The sequence below is a fragment of the Papio anubis genome, chromosome 19 (genome assembly GCF_008728515.1).
Source record: "Papio anubis isolate 15944 chromosome 19, Panubis1.0, whole genome shotgun sequence".
Taxonomy (NCBI): Eukaryota; Metazoa; Chordata; class Mammalia; order Primates; family Cercopithecidae; genus Papio; species Papio anubis.
Window position 1 is genome coordinate 36,918,495 of NC_044994.1, and position 21,475 is coordinate 36,939,969.

General features: G+C 43.8%; 1 protein-coding gene across 7 annotated transcripts in view; it reads left to right on the forward strand.

The window, feature by feature from the left end:
• SETBP1 (SET binding protein 1) overlaps positions 1 to 21,475 on the forward strand; it is a 377,682-nt gene that overhangs the window by 169,519 nt on the left and 186,688 nt on the right. For all 7 annotated transcript variants that reach the window (XM_009192646.3, XM_017951682.3, XM_003914334.5 and 4 more), the window contains one exon: positions 18,570 to 18,623. In XM_009192646.3, coding sequence (XP_009190910.1) covers positions 18,570 to 18,623 — 54 coding nt within the window. The remainder of the gene's footprint in view (positions 1 to 18,569; positions 18,624 to 21,475) is intronic.

A 21,475-nucleotide genomic window follows, 5' to 3' on the forward strand; every position in this document is an offset into this window, starting at 1 on the left:
ACAGCCTCACTGACCATGTCACAATTAAATCACAGTAAATGTTCATTCCAAACCCTTTGTGTTTTTTATTCAGCATTTGGTAGACACTTGTCTACTCTATCCAAGGAGAATGCTTGTTTCTAGAGATAGGTGCATACTCATAAACGCTTATCTCCTGCCTTCAAGAAGCTCCCAGTCTCCTATCAAAGACTCAGGATCTATTCAACCTTGGAATCTATTCTATTAGTTGTGGAGGGGGTCCTGAAGTGCACTACGTAACAGCTGTCCTCTGGACCTTCGGTCTGGCCAATGAAGCAAGGCACATATTGTCATCATCATCATCATCATCATCATTATCATTATCATCATCAAACTTTAAAAGAATTATTTACCCTTCGACCCAAGAGCCACCTGAAGGACAGTATATGCTAAGTGGCAAATAAGTGGCATAGATAGAACATGGTAGACTATTTCAGAGAAGGAGGGTCCAGGAACGCTTCCTGTAGGAGGTGAGTCTTCATTTGGATGGTAGTGATGTTTATGATTTGGATTGGCACAGAGAAGTGGGATCTCAAACTTTACTCAGGCAGAGTTTATAAATAGAGGATAAGATCTGGGCTGAGATCTTCTGTTTTAGAGAGATGCAACTCAGAAAACTACCAGAAGTGGTGATCAAAAGAAACATATAAACTGTTGAAACACCTGGACTCAGCTCTTCTGGCCATCTTTGCATCTTTAGTGTTATTTCTTCTCCCAGCATGAGCCTACATGGTCTCTGTACCAGCTGTGCATCACTTCAGGCGACTTCTTTTGTCCCTTCCTCTCTCCTGGTCTCTTCCTTTTCCCCTCTCTCCTTCCTTCCTTTTACATACACAAGTGCCAGCCAGGCATATAATATGCTTTTCTTTTTTTTTTTTTTCTGGATCTCATTGTCCTCTTCAATAAGATGAGAGAGTGTTAGAATCCTTCATGGGTCTAACATTGAATGAGTCCTGCTTGCTTTCAGTCTGCCATCTGCTCCATTCTCTAGGTTGGGAATGCCAGCCTCCAGAGGTGAAACCTGGGCCGTGGGCCTCTCCGGGGACCTCCTCAAGATTGCCAAGCCTCACACAGGCGAGGCTACACTTGCCATTCCCTGGCTCTGCTCCTGGAGCCCACCCTCTTTCTGAGTGCCAACAGCTGCCTGCCCCATACCCCAGGCTCATGGCCTTCCATGCCCTCCCAGATGCAGGCGGCTCTAGGAAGCGAATAGGAGCCTCAGCTTTGATCACACACACAATAACCTCAGCACCGAGGCATCCATCCTAATCACTTTTGATTACAAATGGATTAAATGGGACAGCAGCTGCACAGAGCTGCTTTGATTCAGGCCCACTCAATAATGAGATGCACAGGCACAGGCTGGGAGGCTGCAGCTATCAGCCCCGCCCAGCCCTCAGCCCACCACCTTCAGGGGCTCCTGTAAGTGGTAGGCAGTGATCAGAGACACAGGGGAAACTAAGGCAACTTGCATGAGCCCTGAAATCAGTAACCTCAGTGCCCTCAGCCTCCTTTGAGATCTCCTCATGGCCCACCTACATGCTATACTCTGCCAGTTGTGCGCCTACAATCTGCACCATCGCTGCAAACATGCAGCTTGGCCCTCTGTATTCCCATGAGGTTAGGTGTGCAGCCATGGGTCAAACAGCAGCTGTTCTGCTTAAATGAATCCCCAGAGGGTCCAGGGGCTCCTCCCCTCCTCTAGCTATGCCCCATATATGGCCATGTGATCTATCAAGGCTGGTAGGGATAATAATATTCTCATTAATATCATTTATTGGTATAATAGGTATAAAGCACATTCATGCCTCCATCCCACTTTATTTTTCCCCCAATCCTGTGAGCTAGCCGGGATTTGGAGGACCTTATTTTCAGAAATAAGGAAATTGGCTTTTCCTGGGTGCCTTTGATACCCATTCTGGTTCTTTGGGGACCAGCCCAAGCTCTGTCATTCTGCCATGTAAGCATCTACCAGCTTCTCCTTCCCCTCATTGGAGAGTGTCCTGAGTATATCTGATTTCTGATGGTGGCCCCATGAAAGCAGTGATCGCCATGTGTGTCTATTTTTGTATACAGACTGAACCACTCAAGGGCTGATGAGGTATGAGCAGCTGCCTTGGCTAAATTGCAAGGCTTAAGGGAAGGAAGGGAGATAAGTGGGATTCAACCCCAAAGCCAAGAGTCCTCTGGGCTGGTGGATGCACTAACAAATTTGACCTTGGGGCATTTCATGTTTGGCCAAAAGAGTTTGAAAGAGCAATGAGGAATTCCCTGTTTCTAATAAAAGCTTCATAGAAGAGCCAACATTTCCAGTCACCTCCCGCCCACCCTTGCCCTAAGTCCAGGAAGGCAAGTTGCCAACTTTATGCTGAGGTGGCTACTTACAACTTGCTCATGGCAATAGCCAAAGCCCCTCCACGTTGCCCACAGCTCTCCCATGTGAAGAGATTAGTGGTCTGAGTTGAGCCTCACCATACCCTTTAAAGATATCACAGATGGAGGGAAGACTAACTCATATTTATGAGGCACTGACTCCTGCGTCTCATTACAGACATCTAAACATCCCCATCCAAACATCGCTATGAAGTATCTAATGTTATCCACCTTTTATGGATGATAAACAGAAACTCGAGATTCAGCTTCTAAGAAGAGCTCATATCTGAATTTGAGTCTGATTGGCTTACTAAGCATGTGTTACTTTGCAGAACACACTGCCCCATCTGCATTCTAACTGCACAGGTGAATAAATTGAGCTGAATACATGAAATGATAAGTAACTGGAATAAGGTCATAGTGCTAGGTATTGACAGGATTTGGATTAGAATACAGGAGTCCTAGCCTCAGTCTAGTCCTCTTTTTACACTATAAACTGCAGGGGTTCTTCCAGTGTGCAAATTACTTTTTCCTGCTAGAAGCCTTCACCATGATGTTTCATCTACCTGAAGTGCCTGTCCCACAGCTCTTCAGTTAGCAGCTTCTACTCATCCTTTGGGGCATGGCTTTATTGTCACTTCCTCAGGAAAGCCTTCCTTAACCACTCCCAAATTCTACATCAGACCTGTCTTCATTAATTCTTTTGTCCTACCCATACCTTTCTTCTCATTACTTTTTCTTGAACTTATCACAGCTCTAAATTATATTTGGTTTTCATATTCAAAATAAATGCTGTCTCCCCTAATAGACTCTTGGGTTCTCTGAGAGCAGGGCTTATACATTATTTGTTCATTGGTGTATCCCCAGAATGCATCACAAGGCCTAGGACTTGGAGGGGCTCCCTAAGAGAAATTTAAAATTCAGAATGAATGTAGCAAGCAGATGAGAGGGGGAAATGGGTCTTCAGTTCTGAAGAAACTCACAGACCTGTAGACCCACTGGAATAGGTCCAGGTGTAGCAGACTCATTGCATTTATCTGAGATTTATTCAGTTACATCTTGAATTCCTAATAATGTAGATTTCTCAATGTGTTCTACAAAGTCGGTAAATCCCAAACACCTTTTAAGTCTCCTTCCCTAAGACATCCTCAATGTATCTAGTGCTGCAGCCAAGATAAGCTATGCATCAGCCCACAAACCCACTGTGTGTTAGTGTTCTATATTGATGCTAACAGCACTGAGCCAAACCAAGATACTCATGGGTTATTGACCATGCCTACACTACCACGTACCCACTCCAATCTTCCCAACGTCAACAAAAATCATTCTCCCACCCTTCTTAGGCAAAAACCCTTGGCATCATCCTTCACTCTTGTCTTAACCTCTCATGCCATCGCTAATCCATCAGCAAATACTGTGGGCTGTTAAGACAACAGCCAGCGGGCACTTTTTTCAGTGTATCTCAGATTGTGCCCCACATCAGTTTTTGTCCTCCATTACCCCCCATATCTCTCAGATTCATTCATGCACTATGACCTATACCTCTTAGCTCTGACCTAAAGGTTCTCATGTGATGTGGTTTAACTCTGCTGTCACCTCCTACCACTGCCCTTGCTCTCTTTCTTTGCTCTAGGGTGCCAATCTCTTTGCTGTTCCACCAGCATTTTGAGTACAGTTCATGTCAGTAACTTTGCATATTCTGTTTCCTCTTTTGGATTGCTCTTCTCCCAAATACCACATGGCTCACTCCCTTCTTTCATTCTTCTGGGTTTCACTCTAATATTCCCTCCTTAGAGAGGCCTTCCTTGATCAGCTCATTTAAAGTAGCATATCCCCCACTCTGCTTTTTCTTTCTGCTTTATTTCTCTCTTCTTTTATTACAATTGACAGCTTATATTATGATGGTTATTGTTTATTGTTATTATTTTACTTCATTGTTTGTCTCATTAAGAATAAGGACTTTGGGTTTTTTGTTGTTGTTGTTGTTGTTTTTTGCTATTTCCTCGCATCCCAGAAAAATAAATATTTATGGAATAAATTCATTGGCATCTTTCACATGAACTCCATACAAAAGTCTTACTACCCTCACACCTGGATTGGCACTGAGGACATGGTAATTCCTGAAGTTGTTGGGATGCCCTGTTCCATACAAGTTACCCAGACCGAGTTGCAGACTAGTTGTTGATGTCTTAAGTGGGAAGGCTGATGAACACACCAGTGGTGAATTGGAGCCAACTCATGCTAGGTGGCACGAGCCAGATGGGCACATCTCTTTCCAACTCTGCAATCAGTGACTTCAGCTAGTAGCTTGACATATTGGGAGTATTTACACTATGGAAATTGGCAAATGCCTCACAATGGCGGTTCCCCCACCCAGAGAGTCAATTGTTGAAGATTTTTCAGCACATGAATGGTTAGTTACAGTTACTCCCACTGGCAATGTGTGCTCAGATCTGCCTGCCACATTGAGGAGAAGGCTTTTATAAGCTAGATGATGAGTGATGGCATTGGGATCCATGTTCAAGAAGAAAAAATTGAAAGCACTTGGGATATTTTGCCTGGGCATGTCATCAAATGGATCAGAGGCTGGCTACTGGAATAAACAGGCTGTAGTGTGTGCCTATGGGCAGGGCTGGGGAGCAGCGGGAGAGGATGAGTCCTCTAGTTTTGGTGTTTGGATCTAACTTCAGTCATGGGGCCTAGAAGCTGTGCTTAATTCATCTTTTTTTGTTGTTGTTGTTCAATCTGTAGAATGAGGTTCACATTTCCTATTTCGCAGGAAGATCATGAAGGTTAAAAGACAAGCAGTTAGTTCCTGCTCCCCAGAACTAGGGAGACAAGTTTCAGCAAGGCATATTTCAAACGCGTAAAGGTAGAACTTGTTAAAGACTATTGCTGTGTCACTAAAATAGCAAGTGCCACTTCCCCAAAGTGCTCAAGCTGGGCTCCCATCTGTCAGAAAAGGTGGAAAAGGGGATTCCTGCATTGGAGGAAGGCTGGTCTGGATTATCCCTTCCATGCTAAGACTTTGAAAGCCAAGAGCATGTCCCTGGGCAAGTCACTGCCCGATTTTTTGCCTCATTTCCTCCATCTGTCAAACCAGCAGGGAAGTTTCCAGCCCTTCCTGTTTTTCATTGTTGTTGGGATGATTAAGTGAGATCATCCTTCGAAATGTTTCTAGGTTGAGGGAGTACAGCAATTTTATCAATCTCATATCTTACTACTCTTGTTATATTAAAAATCCTTTATATCTTAAAATAGGACAAGACTCCCTATTACTTGATTATCAGGAATACCTGCCATTTTGCACTCAATAGATTGAAAGGGTAAATACTTTATTAAAAGCAGCCCTATTTCTAAACACTTGTAAATTTTATGTGGAAATAGCTGTATAAGTTATAATTGGAATGCTTATTAATATCCTATGAGGTTGAGGAAAGCCTTAGAGTGAATAGAGACAATGACCACTGCTGTTAACATACACATGTCTTTCATTGCGATATGGCAAAGGTAAGAGAGGGGAAAGAAGTTGGTATTGTTTTCCACTTTCTTGATGTTCTTCTGTCCTGGAGCCACCCTTGCTTTGTATAACTCCCCGTGTAGCAACGGTTCTTATGCTCTCCAAATTATGAGCCTGTCTTACCTGCTTTCTAGATCTGGAATTTCTCTTTATCAAAAGAGCTGAGTTCTCCAATTTTTCTTATCTAGTTATAAGTGAAGCACAAAACAGTAATCCTGAGAATAGTTGCATAGCGATTGTGGTGTAATTGACAAATACTGGGTTCTTTATTAAAACCAGAGTTAAGTAGAAAGGGTTGTGGAGAAAACATGAAATCTCTTATTCTCTGAAAGACCAGTGAGAGATGAGGGCATGGCTCTTCCTAGAGATACAGATAGGCTTTACCAACTCCTGTTGTGTCAAGAGCCCTACCACTTCACCACTTTTGCTGTGTTATCCGTTCCTCAAGTGGACTCTAGGTAATCTCACCCTGTGGTAATAGACAAGGTGTATGAAGCCTGATAATGCCTTGGGTGAGTGTCAGGGCCATCCGTGCCTGTCCAGTTTCAAAGGCTGTCAGATCAGAAGGGATTGTACAGAGTTCTTCATGTTAGGGGTGGGGAATACTAAGGGTCTGCAGGGATGTGACTTACCCAAGGTTGCACTATTGGTGAATTGCTGAGTGTGTCTGCAAAAGTGAACATTGCCAGTTCCTGCTGTGGGCCCTTCATTTGTGCTATAAATAAAGGGTTTGGGCATGTGATTACTAAAGGGCTTTCAGACTAACTTCGCAGCTACTTCCAGTCCTGCTGATGTAGCATCTGTGTGTTACATTCATTTTGCTCAGTCTCAGTGGGCAATATATAGAGAGATATCCCCCAACTGAATCAGCCAGAAATTCTGGACAGGTTTGGCCAAAAATGGGTAGACTGTGAGTCAAGCATACGTGTGAGTCCAGGGAGAACAATGAAAGGATATCTTGTTTGGAGAAGAGGTCTGGGGAGATCTAATCCACATTTTACTGAGATGTTTTGGCATAAAGAAAACCTTCATTTCCAGGTACCTCTGTGAGATGAGCACAGAGTTCTTGAGAGTGAAATCATAGAGATCATTTTTAACAAATGGATTGGTTGAGGCAGGATTGTATGAGACACAAATACACACATACATAGCCCAGAAGAGGAGAGTTACTGGTGACACAGCTGTTTCCAGAAGGTATGAAACACAAGAGGGAGATTTTCAACAAAGGACCAGGAAGTATACATGCCAAGGAGCCAGACTTCCTTGGAAGTTGTCATGAGAAGAATCTGGTCCTGTTTTCCAAGGATGTTTTGTTTGCCTAATGCACTGAGAGCATCTTTAGAAGCTGTGGCAGATTCTGCAGAGTATCTTCAATGGTGAAGAATCATTTTGAAAACAGCCAGCTGTCTCAGTCCTCAAAGAGTTCCCAATGCTAAGGAGTGGCAGGACCAAATCCTGGCATTTGCAATGCCAGTAGCATTAATGCAAGAGCAAGGCCATCTGTGGAAGGAATTGCAAACTGATTGCGCAGTTTTCAAATAGCAGTTCAAAGATATTTGCATTTCAACCAATGTCAAAGCATACAAGCAAGCAAGTTCTGGCTGACTAATTAAAATAAGCAAATAACCTGATTTAATGACTTTGAAAATAGTAATATTTCTGGTAAAAACTGTTAGCAGAAGTATTTGGTAGACAAAGACTATATTTTACATTTTTTATTTTGTGAAGGTTGTTTTTTGCAAAGGAAAGGAAGAACTTGCTTTTCACCTCTCTTCTCTTTGGTGAAGATGGTTGTCTTCCTTGAAGGCCCTGCCTCCTGCTGTCCAGCTCCTTCATTCTGTCAGGCACAAGACTGTTCTTGCCACCTGTACTCTTTCTAGATCTTATGCTGTATTGGATTTGAAGATGAAACAATAGCATGTTTCACACCTGTAGTAATAGAGGTGGCTTCTTTGGGATTTTTCACTTCTCTGTATTATTAAAAGTAATAATACACTAATATTATTAAAAGTAATAATTGCCCACTTATATGATCATGATATCACTCTTTCTTGGGATGCAGCTATCTCTTTCCCATTATTGGTTACCATCTGTGATGGTGTCTGGAACTTGGCATGCCATTGCTGGAAAGAAGGAAGGAGGGAGGGAGGGAGGGAGGGAAGGAGGGAAGGAAGGAAGGAAGGAAGGAAGGAGGGAAGGAAGGAGGGAAGGAAGGAAGGAAGGAAAAAAGGGAGGGAGGAAGGAAGGAAGAGAGGGAAGGAGGAAAGAAGGAAGGAAAGAAGGATGAGGGAAGGAGGGGGATGGGACAGAGGGTAAACTTGCTTAGGGAGAGAAGATACATGCCAAGGATCCAGACTTCCTTGGAAGTTGTTATGAGAAGAATCTAGTCCTGTTTTCCAAGGATGTTTTGTTTGCCTAATGCACTGAGAGCATCTTTAGAAGCTGTGGCAGATTCTGCAGAGTATCTTCAATGGTGAAGAATCATTTTGAAAACAGCCAGCTGTCTCAGTCCTCAAAGAGTTCCCAGTGCTAAGGAGTGGCAGGACCAAATCCTAGCATTTGCAATGCCAGTAACACTAATGCAAGAGCAGGGCCATCTGTGGAAGGACTTGCAAATTGATTGCACAGTTTTCATTGATAATTAACAATGTTCATAGCAGTGTACAGTATAAAATCCTTTGGTCACCCAGATTTAGGAATGAAACTCCTTTGAACAAAGTCAGCTTGAGTTCAGAAAAATTTGAAGGGAAGATCAAGATGGCAGAGACAATACCTTAGATGCCTACGTCGTGGGGCTGCATAGGGCTAATGGAAAGTCTGACTTTTACCTGCATGGTGAGTCACCTGAGGCGTGGCTGGCAGTGGTACCAATGTCCCTGGGGACCAGGCTGCCTCCCTGGCAGAGTAGGGAGGGAGATAGCAACCTTTCATGAAGGGATTCCCGAGGAGATCATGGATAGCTAAGACAGAGAACTGGACTTACCATGATTCAGAGCTATGTTCAAATTCCAGTTCTGCCACTTTTTGCTGTCATAACCTCAGGTGAGTTATTTAAGCAGTAAATGGAGAAAATAATACTGTCTTGCACTGACAGTGTGAAGTTTAAGATGGATAATGAAGGTAAAGCACTTACCTGGTACAAGAACAGGCTAAAGTAGGTCCTGACAGAAGAACAGGAAAAATGAAGATCCTGAAAAATCATAGTGACTTTTCATATTATAATAGCCAAGAGTTCAAGGTGGGCTTTCTGGAGAAGATTCTCCTATTTTACCTGCAACGTTTACAATTATAGAAGTTATGGCTACCTGCAACTACAAGGTTCAGTTCATTGAGTCCTGCCTGGCTTTATCCCTTTCAGATATCCACCTGTAATCACGATTAATTGCTCCAGTTTTGGCCCAGGGACCCAGATTCTCTGCCAAATTGGCTCCACTAAGCTGAGGAGCAGAGCTTTTGACTTTGGTGCTCAGATACTCTCTGAAACAAGCACCTTCTGACTTTCCCATTCTCTGCCACTGAGTGAGCCCAGGGGGTTAAATCAGTTTCCTGGGATTCACCAAAGGGATGAATTAGAAAGCTTTGATACTTATCTTGGGCCAAGTGAGCAGATCATCTGGTCAGTTCTAAGCAGAAATTCTGTAAATGATGAGAAGAGGGAGGCGAGGGTGGATATTCCCTCAGCACCCAGCTTTGCTTGGCATACGTTCAAGGAGGGAATTCTCCTTTATTGGCTTTTTACGGACTTTGGAAACAGCCCACAGATGCTTGCAATGTGATTTCTTAATTTTGTTGGAAGGAAAGGACCTACAACCCAGATTGTGCTCCTGAGAAGCAACATATCTTTAGCTCTTTCCTCTTCTTACATTAGTTGTTCTTTCCAAAGTGTGTAGCTTGCAGAACTTCAGATGAAGAGAGCAGGCATACTACCTGCAAAAAGTATACAGAAAGGTTGGCCAGGCGGGGTGACTCATGCCTGTAATCCCAGCACTTTGGGAGGTCAAGGTGGGCAGATCACCTGAGGTCAGGAGTTCAAGACCAGCCTGGCCAACACGGCAAAACCCCATCTCTACTAAAAATGTAAAATTAGCCAGGCGTGTTGGCACGTGCCTGTAATCCCAGCTACTTGGGAGGCTGAGGCATGAGAATCACTTGAACCCTGGAGGCGGAGGTTGCAGTGAGCCAAGACCGTGCCACTGCACTCCAGCCTGGGTGACAAGAGTGAAACTTCATCTCAAAAAAAAAAAAAAAAAAAAAAAAAAAAAAAGGTGTAAAGAAAGGAAGGGAAGGCATTCTCCCCATGAGTAACTCATGCACATATTAAAGGCAGTGTGGTCTTAAAATGAGGTCTGGTCATGTGTTCAATCCACTCCCAGTAGGAGAAGACTATCTTAGCATCTTTAAAGAGATAAGCTACTTAATTCTCTTTCCCCAGGTAAGTTCTGTTAACACTGAGAATGGCTTGCTCATGTATGTAGTATCCTTCTCTGTTAAAATATGGATTTGCCAAATTTCTTTTTTACAAAGCTTTAATTTAAATAGGTCTTAACATGGAAGTCCAATATAATATACCACTAAAAGTTATGTTATTCTGAATAAAGAGGGGTTAAGAGCCTGGAACTCCCACCTCAGTGCCTCTCACTCACCTCGCAATCCCCAAGGCCCTTCTGTGAAATCCAGGGCTTCTTAGGGTATAGTTTGAAAACCACTGTCTTGTGGATTTCTTTTTTTTCTTTTTTTTTTTTTTTTTTTTTTTGAGACAGAGTCTTGCTCTGTCACCCAGGCTGGAGTGCAGTGGCATGATCTCGGCTCACTGCAAGTTCCGCCTCCCAGATTCACACCATTCTCCTGTCTCAGCCTCCCAAGTAGCTGGCACTACAAGCACCTGCCGCTATGCCCGGCTAATTTTTTTTTATTTTTTTATTTTTAGTAGAAATGGGGTTTCACCGTGTTAGCCAGGATGGTCTTGATCTCCTGACTTCATGATCTGCCCGCCTCAGCCTCCCACAGTGAATTTCTTATTCATCATTCAATTCAGAATGTTAGACACATCATGGACAACCTGATAGAGCTCCCAATAGCATACATACCCAAGATAGCCAGAAGCTCATAAGATATTATGATGCAGTGAAAAAGAGCATGAGTTAGCCAAGCCAGGCTCAAATACATTCTATCACCTGCTAATCCTGAATGAACCCCAGAGGCTACTTTAGTCTCTTGAGCCACTTTTGACTGAAATGATTAATAAATGCTGATATTAACGTCCATGTCACCAGTTTCTACCAGATTTACTCTATGTAAACTTCTCACCCATAGCCACAGAAGATGCCCCACATAAAATCCAGTTTTCTTGAATCTAAAAAAAAAATTCTATGTCAAGTTTTAAAAGGGTGGAACAAACTTCTGTAGGTTCATTAAGTTCAAATAAGTTTCTTTGGGTTTATTAAGTTCAACATAAAACAAGACTCATCATCTTAGTGAGTCTAGATCAGGGCATTCGGAGGTCTCGTCTTTCATGTGGTCTCTAGTTATTGCTCCAATCTGAAAGGTGGAGGATAAAAGACATTTCCACCCAGAAGTTGAAATAGCTATGACTTGGACAGCAAGCAAATGTACACCCCACTGTAAGAGCATGGGTTGTATGTGCCAAGATTACACATGGAGTCTTTAAAAATATATATAAAAGCTCTTTTGGCTCCATATCTGGGGGATTTTGTTAAAGATCTCACCTGTAAATATTAGAACCCCGTCATTTAAAGAAGCAATAAAAGAAAAATATAAGCAATCAAGACCAGGCTTGCTTGGAGTTATGTGGAAAGTTATTATTAGTCATCCTTGTTGCTCTTTAGGAAGGGAGCCTAAAATTAAGACTGTGGGTGTCAGTGATTTCAGGTTTAACCTTTAAAATTTCATGAGGCTGAGAGCATTTAGCAAAAGGACACAGTTCAGCTAGGATGGCAATTTTGAGTATATAACTTGCTTCTTAGGCTGGTAGGAAACCAGCCCCTCGGTCTCTACACTACCCATCCACTGCCACCCCCACCCCAATGCCTTGGCCATTAGAACTAATGCCTTTTGAATTGGAAGATTGTTTACTATTAGTTAGGGTGTGGATTTGACTTCAGCCTCACTGGAATGGGGAACTCACGTAGCAGTCTGAGTGGCCATCTGTCCAAATTCCTATTTGTAAGCCAATAACAGATCCATAGTACAAGACTGTCTCATTGTCCTCCCCTCTGACCCTCTGATTATTAATAGAAATTCTTCCACAAAGTGTAAACAAGTTCTTAGAGGTGTGTATTTTGAAGGGACAGAGGAGATAGTGTCCTTCCGTCTTTTCTTCAGCCTTGAGGTGACAGGGATGCTTTAGGGTGCTGGCAGGGTAGAGCCAAAGGGAAAATGGCATTCATTTCATAGGTGGTAAAATGAGACCTGCATAGGCAAATGATCCCATGACAGATCCCATATTGAGTTGCTGCAGAACCAGGGCTATGACTCAAGTCTTTTTTTTTTCCCCCTCCGAGTCCAGTGCTCTTTTGTATGACAGTGTTTCACTTATCCTTGGAAAGAGTGGCAACCTATTGGTTCCATTTTACCTACCTTATTTTCCAGTTTCCAGATTTCCTTCTGTGATCCCAATGGATTTGTGGTCTCCTTCATGGTTGGTCGTTTCAGAACGTTTTGCTTGGTAGAAGCCCTCCGTAGACCCCTTTCCTTTTCTCTGTCTTGACCCCCGACATATTTGACAATTCTTCCTGCCTGTTTCAGAATCCCCAGTACCCAGTATGGCTGGATATTAGAAACTTTCTTTGGGTTGCATACATACAGTTAGATTTTTTGTTTCTGATTTTCCACTGGGTAAGTCACTTTTTCTTTCCGTGCTTCAGTTGCCTTTTACAATGGAGAGTGTGGGGCTAGTTCATCTCAAGCAGCCCCCAGCACACATATGATTAGATGTTTGCCTCAGCTTGCTGGAACAATTTTCCTTACCCGTAGGCTGTTTTGAACTTTTTTTATGGGTTGAAGGGTTGGGGTGGGCCTGAGTTCAACTTCCATTCTAGAGCCAAAGTAAGAAGTGAGTAACACTTTACAAAATAAAGAGGGAGAAAAAAGGTTCATTTCCTACATTGGAAATAGAAATGAAGGCAGATTGAAAAGAATAGAGGTGAAGTAGAAGGCTTACTAAATGCAAGGATGGTACATTTGTGGGTAAATTTGAAAATGGGTCATTTGCTGTCCTCAAGGCCAGCTTCACTCTGTTTCTTTACCTACCTACCTAGCTACCTATGCATCAATCCATCTATCTATTCATGTGCCAGCATCCTTTGCTTTGGCCCATAAGAAAGGAGATATCTGGGAAGAGCAAATGACTTGGAGTATCCCCAGGGCCACCAGTCTTCAGCTTGTCCAGCTGCATAAGATCCTTCTGGCCAGATGTTCAGCATGACCCACACCCTGCCTTTTGTGTCAGTGTCCCCCTTCCCGATGCAAGCATCTGCATTCAGCCAGAGCAATTGGTGCAGATACGTGAGGCCCCACTCTATCCAGATGGAGTATGCATTTTTGATAAAGGGCCAGGAGAGGGGACATGACGGTTGTTGCTGGGGCAGGAGGACAGAGAGGAAAAAATGGAGTCACCTCCTCCCATCCTGTGTGAAAGTTTAGAAGCTATAGACGTTTGTAGGGAGCAGGGCAGCTGTTTAAAGGGACAGCTTTAGACTTGCAGAGGTCACAAGGGAATGCTGGATGCAGCTGTACCATGGGTAATTTTGGGTGGGATGCAAAGAGAGAATCCCATTCAGAGAACAGTTTGAAAAAGACAAGGGAGCAGAATGTCACTGCTTAGGAAGCTGAAGGGATTTCCACTCTCGCCTCCTTAGGGCCCCACAGCATCCTTCATCTCCCTTCAATTCTCCTTGTTCTCCAGCCCTCCCCTCAAGCTCAGAGAAAGAGAGAGAAAATAAGAAAGCAACATGAATTTATGCCAAGAAAGAAACTGCAGCTTCTCAAAAATGGAAGGCAGGGTCATCCTCCTAATATTTTGAATGTGGACTGTTCCAGAGAGCAGCAAGATGTGTCAGGAATGAGATTGTTCTGAGCAGGGCCCCAGGAACACTGCCGGGCTCCACCAGAGAGATGAAAGAATTTTCTCCTTCCTTTGCCTTTTAAATGTAATTCTGTCTGCCCTCTCCACCCCGCACACCCTGTCGACCCTCTAGCTGGGAGCGGTGCAGACATTTAGCCATTCTGGGAAAAGACAGGATCCTTTTCATTAACTTCAGCCTGATTGGAGTCCCTAGGGCCATGGCAGATTTCATTTTCCTCCCTCTCTGCCTCCCTGTCTTGGATCCCCCCCAACCCCCGACACAGCAAGGCTACCATGAGCAGTGAACTGTTTCCCAATGGGATGGAGTGGAGATAGGGTTCAAGCAGGGGAGGCAGTAGAGAAGGGTCTGGGACGTGCACTTTTCAAGGCAGTGACTTTGAGGAGGGACATGTATACTTCCTCCCCATGCTTCAATTTCCCCTGAATTTCTGAGCAAATCTATCCCAGCTTTAGGGTAGAAATCAGCAGCCGGTTATGTCTGGTTGTCAGTGATGGACTGGACAGATATAATCTCTAGTGGAGGTTTCTGCAGAGGTGCTCGGGTTAGCAGACTCAACCAATCCCATTGTTAATTAGCAGTGTGATCTTGAAAATGTCACTTATCAGCTTCTTCTGCAAAATAAGGACTTAGTCTGGAGTTTTAAGGTATGTTTTAGTACTAAACATTGGTTTTCAACTGAAGTCACATACAAGAACCAGGGAAAAGCAGAGCCACTCTGAGTGAAGGTAGAGAGACAGGCACAGTATGAGCCCTTTGTCTACACGTTTTCTCACCCCAGTTTCCCAGCAGAGGTGGCTCCTGAGCCCACTGGGGACACACTGATTTTCTCCTCTTCTCCAGGGGCCTCCAACTGCCTCCCCAAGACCCTGACACTAAGAATGGAACTCTTCTGCAATATCCTGATGTAGGTGGTCTGTGATCTTTTCCTTTATTTCTAATCCACACTTGAGCACCATATATTAGTGCCTGACGTTCAGCTGTTTCTCCATCCCTTGGTGTGGAATTTGTAGACTTACGGGAAGTAATCTGCTTTGAAAAGGGGAGTGCTCAAGATGCAGGGCCTATGTTTGACCCAACAGTCCATACATTTGGTTAGAGCGTGGTTAGAACTCAGAAAGACCAAAAAGGCAGAAGGCCAGAAAAGCCAGAAAAGCAAGGGGTCATGGCGTAATGGTGAGGAAAGACACACTGTTGTACATACCGTTTTCAGGACTCATTGTGAGGAGATGTCACAAACCTTGCCTCTGGTTGTTTCCCAAGTCAGATAACACCTTCAATGTATGTTAGTTTGTGAGTTAAACTTTCCGAATCTCCCAAGTAAAGGAATCCAGATAGAAGTTATTTGAGTTCCATCCCTGACATTATATCCCTGCATCCTCCCACACATCATCAGATGTGCTAACACATCTGAACTAGGATGGGACCATTTAACATTTTACTGTTTCAACCAGAGCAAGGGGTGATGGATTTATTCACCATTCAGCTTCTTTCCCTGTTATACTGTTCTTCCTTAAATGTAACCTCCAATTTCTACACTGAAGCAGCACCCAATATTCTTCTAGTAAAACCTGTAGCGGCTGGAGAAGAGCTTGTCCCCAGTGCCTGAGTTGATTAACTCATTCAATTATTTGAGTGCCTGCTTCACACAGCAAATGTGCTAGGCACTGAGTGCTGTTTCCTTTTGTTGGCTTGGAAGGTATCTTTAGCCTGCCTCTCACACTTCTGTTCTCTAGGCTCAGCAATTTAGGTATTCTGGTCCTCACCTCTGGGCTGACAATATTTCCACTTTCCTTTTAAGTCATTCGGCAAACAGGTTATTTAGTGACTAATTGTATGTCCAGACTCTTCTCAACACGTTGAGATATGCAAAATTTACATAAGATAGAAGCCATAGTCTTTTTAGACAGGGTCTTGTTGGGCATGTTCTTGTTAGGTGAAAAATAGACGAGTAAAAATACATGCAACAGCATGAAACAAAACTAGGAAGATCTCTGCCTTCTGCACGCCCAGGGTCTGAAGAATTCGAGCTCTGAATCTAATATGCTAACACATGTTGGTGGACGTGTTCCTGCACAGGTCACTCTCATGCCCGTACCTCATCCCAGCCTTTTATTTTCCCTCCTTTCCAGCTCCATCCCAATGTTGTGCCCAGCTCAAGCTAAAGGTAAAGGTTTACTGATAAACTCAGATGAGTAAATGGTCATTATCAATTAAATACAAGCATTTCTGCAAGGAAGAGTTAGTTAAGGGTCGTTCGTGGGGATGCATGTTTTATGTTACTTTCTGTGGCTCATTTGACTAATATTCTGGCACTCAGCTTTTTTCCTGTGCCACATCTCAACAAATGGTCTCCGGTGTGCTATAATTCAGAGGCATTTTATTATAGAAGAAAAAGCATGAGCTTTGGGAAAATATAGTTGGGGATTTAAATCCCAAATACATGTACTGGCTGTGAAACCTAGAAAATGTTACTTAGCTTCCATAAGTCTCAATTTTCCCATCAGAAAAGAGGAGATACCTTCTGTCTCATGGAGGAGTTGTGAATATTAAAAATGAAAAATTACATAAAGCAGCACCCAGAATGCCAGCCACCCAGGTGATCCTCAGTGTATCCTAATTCCCTACCTTTCTCCTTAAGGTAAGCTATGGCTGGCACTTAACAGATGCAAATGGAGGTGTGTTAGGATTGGCCATTTCCTTTTTCACATCTTTGCTCTTGCACCTGCTCGCACCTGAAGTGCCTTGCCCTACCACCTTTCCAGTGAATTAAAGGCCAAATGCAAGCTCCATCTTATTTCAACAAGCCCACCCTGACTGCTCTTGCTTCATTTCCCCAGTTTGATGCTCACACTCGACTACACTCTGCTCCCACTGATGTACACGTGTCTGCATGTCTGATTCTTCCACCAAACTATAGGTTCCTTGAAGGCAGGGACTAAGTCTATCATTACATTTCACCCTTAATTCCTAGCATGTGGCCTAATGGGTTGTGGCTTGGCTGTTTCATTACAATCGGAGGGGTCAAACCAGCTCTCCACCAGGATGGTGCTGCCTGCCACCAAGACACCTTCCACATGGGGGAATCTAGCCTGCAGGATGGGGAAAGTGAGGTTGGGGAACAGCAAAGTGTTTACCTTCTCCACCTCTCTTCTGCTGGATCCTAGCTTCAACATCACTTCAGCACCATTTATGGCAGTCATTTAAGGAAGCTAAAAAATCCAGTTGAGCTTTTCCGAAGGCTGGAGGCCCTGGGGCTCAGCATGACTTCTTCTCTTTCTTGACCCAAACAAAACATTGTTACAGCAAACATGAAGTCTTTTCTATTTTTCACAAATGCTCTCCAGGCCTAACAAAGCTAGCAATCACCCTCCTTGAATCAAAATAAGCCTCTGCCCTTTTTCTCTTTATCTTACACTTTCCCAGCATGTATTATAAGAATGCGATTATTTTACTAATTAATCCTATATTTTTATTTAACTTTTTTGGTGCAAAACCCTGGAAAGGATGCAAAAATATTTAAAACCTTAACTTTAGTCTTTAATATTGATTAAACACAGCGGTGCAGAAAGTCCATATAACTGACTCTTACTCTTTCATGTTGTGTATGATTGTTTGAAGCATAAATGATAAAAACCTAAATAGTGTATAAAATCATTGGCAGCCTATGACAAAGGGAAACTGAGTCACATGTAGCTGTGAAGAGGAGAGGGTTATTTTTACTGAGCTCATTTTTTTGTTTGTTTTAATAAAGAAAAAACGGTCAGGCACAGTGGCTCATGCCTGTAATCCCAACACTTTGGGAAGCCAGGGCAGGCATATCACCTGAGGTCGAGAGTTCGAGACCAACCTGACCAACATGGAGAAACCCCGTCTCTACTAAAAATACAAAAATTAGCTGGGCATGGTTGCGGGCACCTGTAATCCCAGCTACTTGGGAGGCAGAGGCAGGAGAATCGCTTGAACCTGGGAGGCAGAGGTTGCCGTGAGCTGAGATCATGCCACTGCACTCCAGCCTGGGAAAGAAGGAAGTGAAGGAAGGAAGGAAGGAAGGAAGGAAGGAAGGAAGGAAGGAAGGAAGGAAGGAAGGAAGGAAGGAAAAACCCTCTTAGAGGAGATGGACCTTTGTTTCTGAAGCAGTAAGTCTTGTATCACAGACCGCTTTGATAGCAGGAAGAAAGCCAGGGCCCCTCTCTCTAAGGAAATATATACATCTATAGATTCACACATACTTACAATTTCAGGGAGCCATGGACCTGATGAACTCCATCCATAGCCCATGGTTCCTAATTTAAGAGCCTCTGAAGAACTGATAGCACATAGAAATAATTTAGAGAGAGCAGCAAGAGAGAGGTGGTGAAGTCAGAGATGGAGCACAAGGTGGGAAGGCCCCTGAGCCTAGATTCCCGGTCCAGAAATCTCACATTTGTCTTCTGCAATCCCACTTCTGTAGCTCTCATCCAGGCTATGGTAAGTCCATTGCTGGTCAATTGTCATGGGGATACGGTATGCAAACTGAAAAGTGTCACTGAGAAAATTTCTTTGTTTTTTTCCAGCTCCTCACAGCCAGTGACCTTGCAGCCAGTGACCTCAAAGGATTTCAGCCACAGGTAAGTTCCACTGATGCTCTTATGAAGTTTGGAAGAGTGAAATGCTCCACAGTTTGGTGGTCAACAAGCACCCTTGGGGCCAGGACAGAAATCCCAACCTTGGATTTCTAGCTTCTTTCCCTCGAAATGCTAACTGTGAGAATGACCTGGTAGCTTTCTCTCCTCCTCCAGCTCCTCTCATTCCAGCATGGACAAAACCACCTCTTTTGGCTCTTCCATTCCTAATATTGTATAGTGGAAAAATATATAGAGATCAAGATGCTCGGAATGTTAAGTGTTGGGGATTCAGCTTAGGAAAGGGTTAAACCAAAGGCGGCAGAGGGTGGGATGGGGTTGGGGTTCTCCCCTGTATTTCTCTCTTTTTGGACAGGACACTCACATTTCTGTAATCTTTGCGGCAAATGCCTCACACTCAAGGCCTGACAGCCAAGTTAATCTCAGACTCCTGCAGAGGCACACAGTTGAGGTTGGCTGATCTTGGTCAGGAAATGGGCCGCTGTTATCTCTGGCCAGAGTGGTGTTTGGAGGTTACTATGGGCAAACTGTGTGAGGGTGTAGGCAAGGGCTTTCTGGAGACTTTTTTGCAGGGGTGAAGATGGACATCATCCTCCCTGTCTCTGGAAAAGGAGTCTATACACAAACATATAAATACCAAGACACATACAAATCCCAGCTATACAAAAGCCCTTGTTTGCTCACACAGAGCCCAGTATAGGTAGAACGTATACATAAAGAAAGATAAATCCAAAGGTGATCATTAGGGGACTTGGCCCTTGCCCTGTCCCCCTTGCAAAATGAAACTTTCTGTCACCCTTCAGCTCAGTGCCTGCCTCAAGGTCTCAGTGCTGTACCTTTGTGGGAAAATACATTATAGCTAATGGCAGTGAACTTCCAGGGGTCAGCAAATACTTTTCTAATTGCAGGAGTTTCATATATTTGGGAACATTTTCTTCTTTAAAGGTGTTTCACATCCAGGAGCCCACTGCATCCTCCCTACCCTTCTCCCAGGTGAGCCACATCCTGTGTGTACCCTCTCACTGCTGAGGAACCTGAGGACCCAGTCCTGATGCACAGTGGCCCCAGATCACACAGAGAGCTAGGAACAGGCGACAGTGGGAGGCCGGAGGAAGAGAATTCACAGAATCAAGGGCTTCATTGGTGGGAATCAAAGATGGATTCACACACCAGTGTGGGGTGTTGTCATCTCGTCTTGTTGATCCTCCTGTCTGGAAAGTAGTGAGTTTTTAGACAGACGTGGCCAGTAAGCCTTTTTTGTCAACCATCGAAAACTGTTAATTAATTACTTATTCACATGTTTACGCAAACTTCCAGTTTGGCTAAGGGAATGTGAAACAAAAACAAAAGAAAATCCACATTTACCACCTACCCCACTCACCTCTGCACCTACGCTCATACATGGTGGCAATGCCAGCTAATTATTTTGTTTTAATCTGAAAATTTATAACATTAAAGAAAATTGTGTGGTGCCATTTTACTGCTTGAAAAGGACACCCGGTAGAGACTGAGTTTATTGGAGTTGTGTGTGTGTGCGTGGTTTTGGCATGGTTTCCTTCTGAGCTGAACACGTTCTGTCCATGTTTGTTGACCTACACTTTTAGATATTAGATTTAAACTAATAGAGCAAACTTTCCAGTGAAAGAGAATTTAGATATATTTAAGGTTCGTGCATAACATTTGAGAGCATGATCCTAGAAAGGCAGCTCCCAGGCTCCCCCACAGTCAGCCCCACAGCTTCCAGTGCAGATGGCTCGCTCCTCTGGTTCTGTTCAGCCCTTCCATGTTATTCCATTTGTGTGTCATCCCCCTGAGGCTAGAAGCATAAATACATATTTTTCACTCCTCAGGATGCCTGTTCTTGAGGCCAGGAAGTCCTGGGAAACTTGTGGCCAGGGTGTAATGCCCAGATCAAAGTTAATTCTCTAGTGAAAGGTTCAGATGTGTCTCTGGTCAACACCACCCTTTTGGGTGCTTTTTAAAACAGAAACAGAAAGCTGTCCACAGGCTTTGCACTGCCCCCTCCAGCCCCACTGCACCAAACTGCTGGCTTCTGTTGTTATGTTTCCCCTTCTCTGTTTGGGTTTTAGATGAAACTGAGTCCCACACCATAATTCATGGGTGTGTTCCCCTCCAGGACCCATCATTGACTGGCAGGAGGGGACTCCCTGAGGACCCCTCCCAGGGATAACTATCTGTCCTCTCAGCTTTTGCATAGTGCCCACTTACCACTTGAATGTAGAGGTTTTCTGTTTGTTTTTCTTGATGCTTGTTCCTGCTTTAGACTCTTAAGGAAGATAGTTACAAAATCTTCGATGATTTTGAATGTGTGTAGAGTCGAGTCTGTATTGAGCTGGCTTTTCTGTTCATTTGTCTCTGTCTTCTCTCCGCATCCAGATGGAGAAGAGGAAGGTAAGGAAGTGAGTAGCTGCCTTTCTCCTCATGGTTATTGGTTACTAAAAATGCCATGCTCATTCCTGGAAATAAACACATAACTTTTCAAGATGAGCCTGAAAGCCCGTTTTTCTAAGGTATTATGTTTTAGTGGGGGGCGGTCTCCCCAGAGACTGGTGAGCCCGGCCTCTGGGCCACAGGGTAGAGCTTCTGCTAGAGTCAGGCCTGGTGCTGGTAGGCGGGTACTATTCTCAGCAAGTTTTAAAGGCACAGATGGAAAAGCTTCTCAAATTCACACCTAACCCACCCTGACTCTTCTACCTCCAAACACATCTCCTTTTACTTTCTAACATCCTGTTCTTGCCTTTTGAAGCAACAGACACACTTGAGTACCCTCCTTTCTAAGCCTGTGCATTATTGGAAATGAGAACCCTCACTTCTTT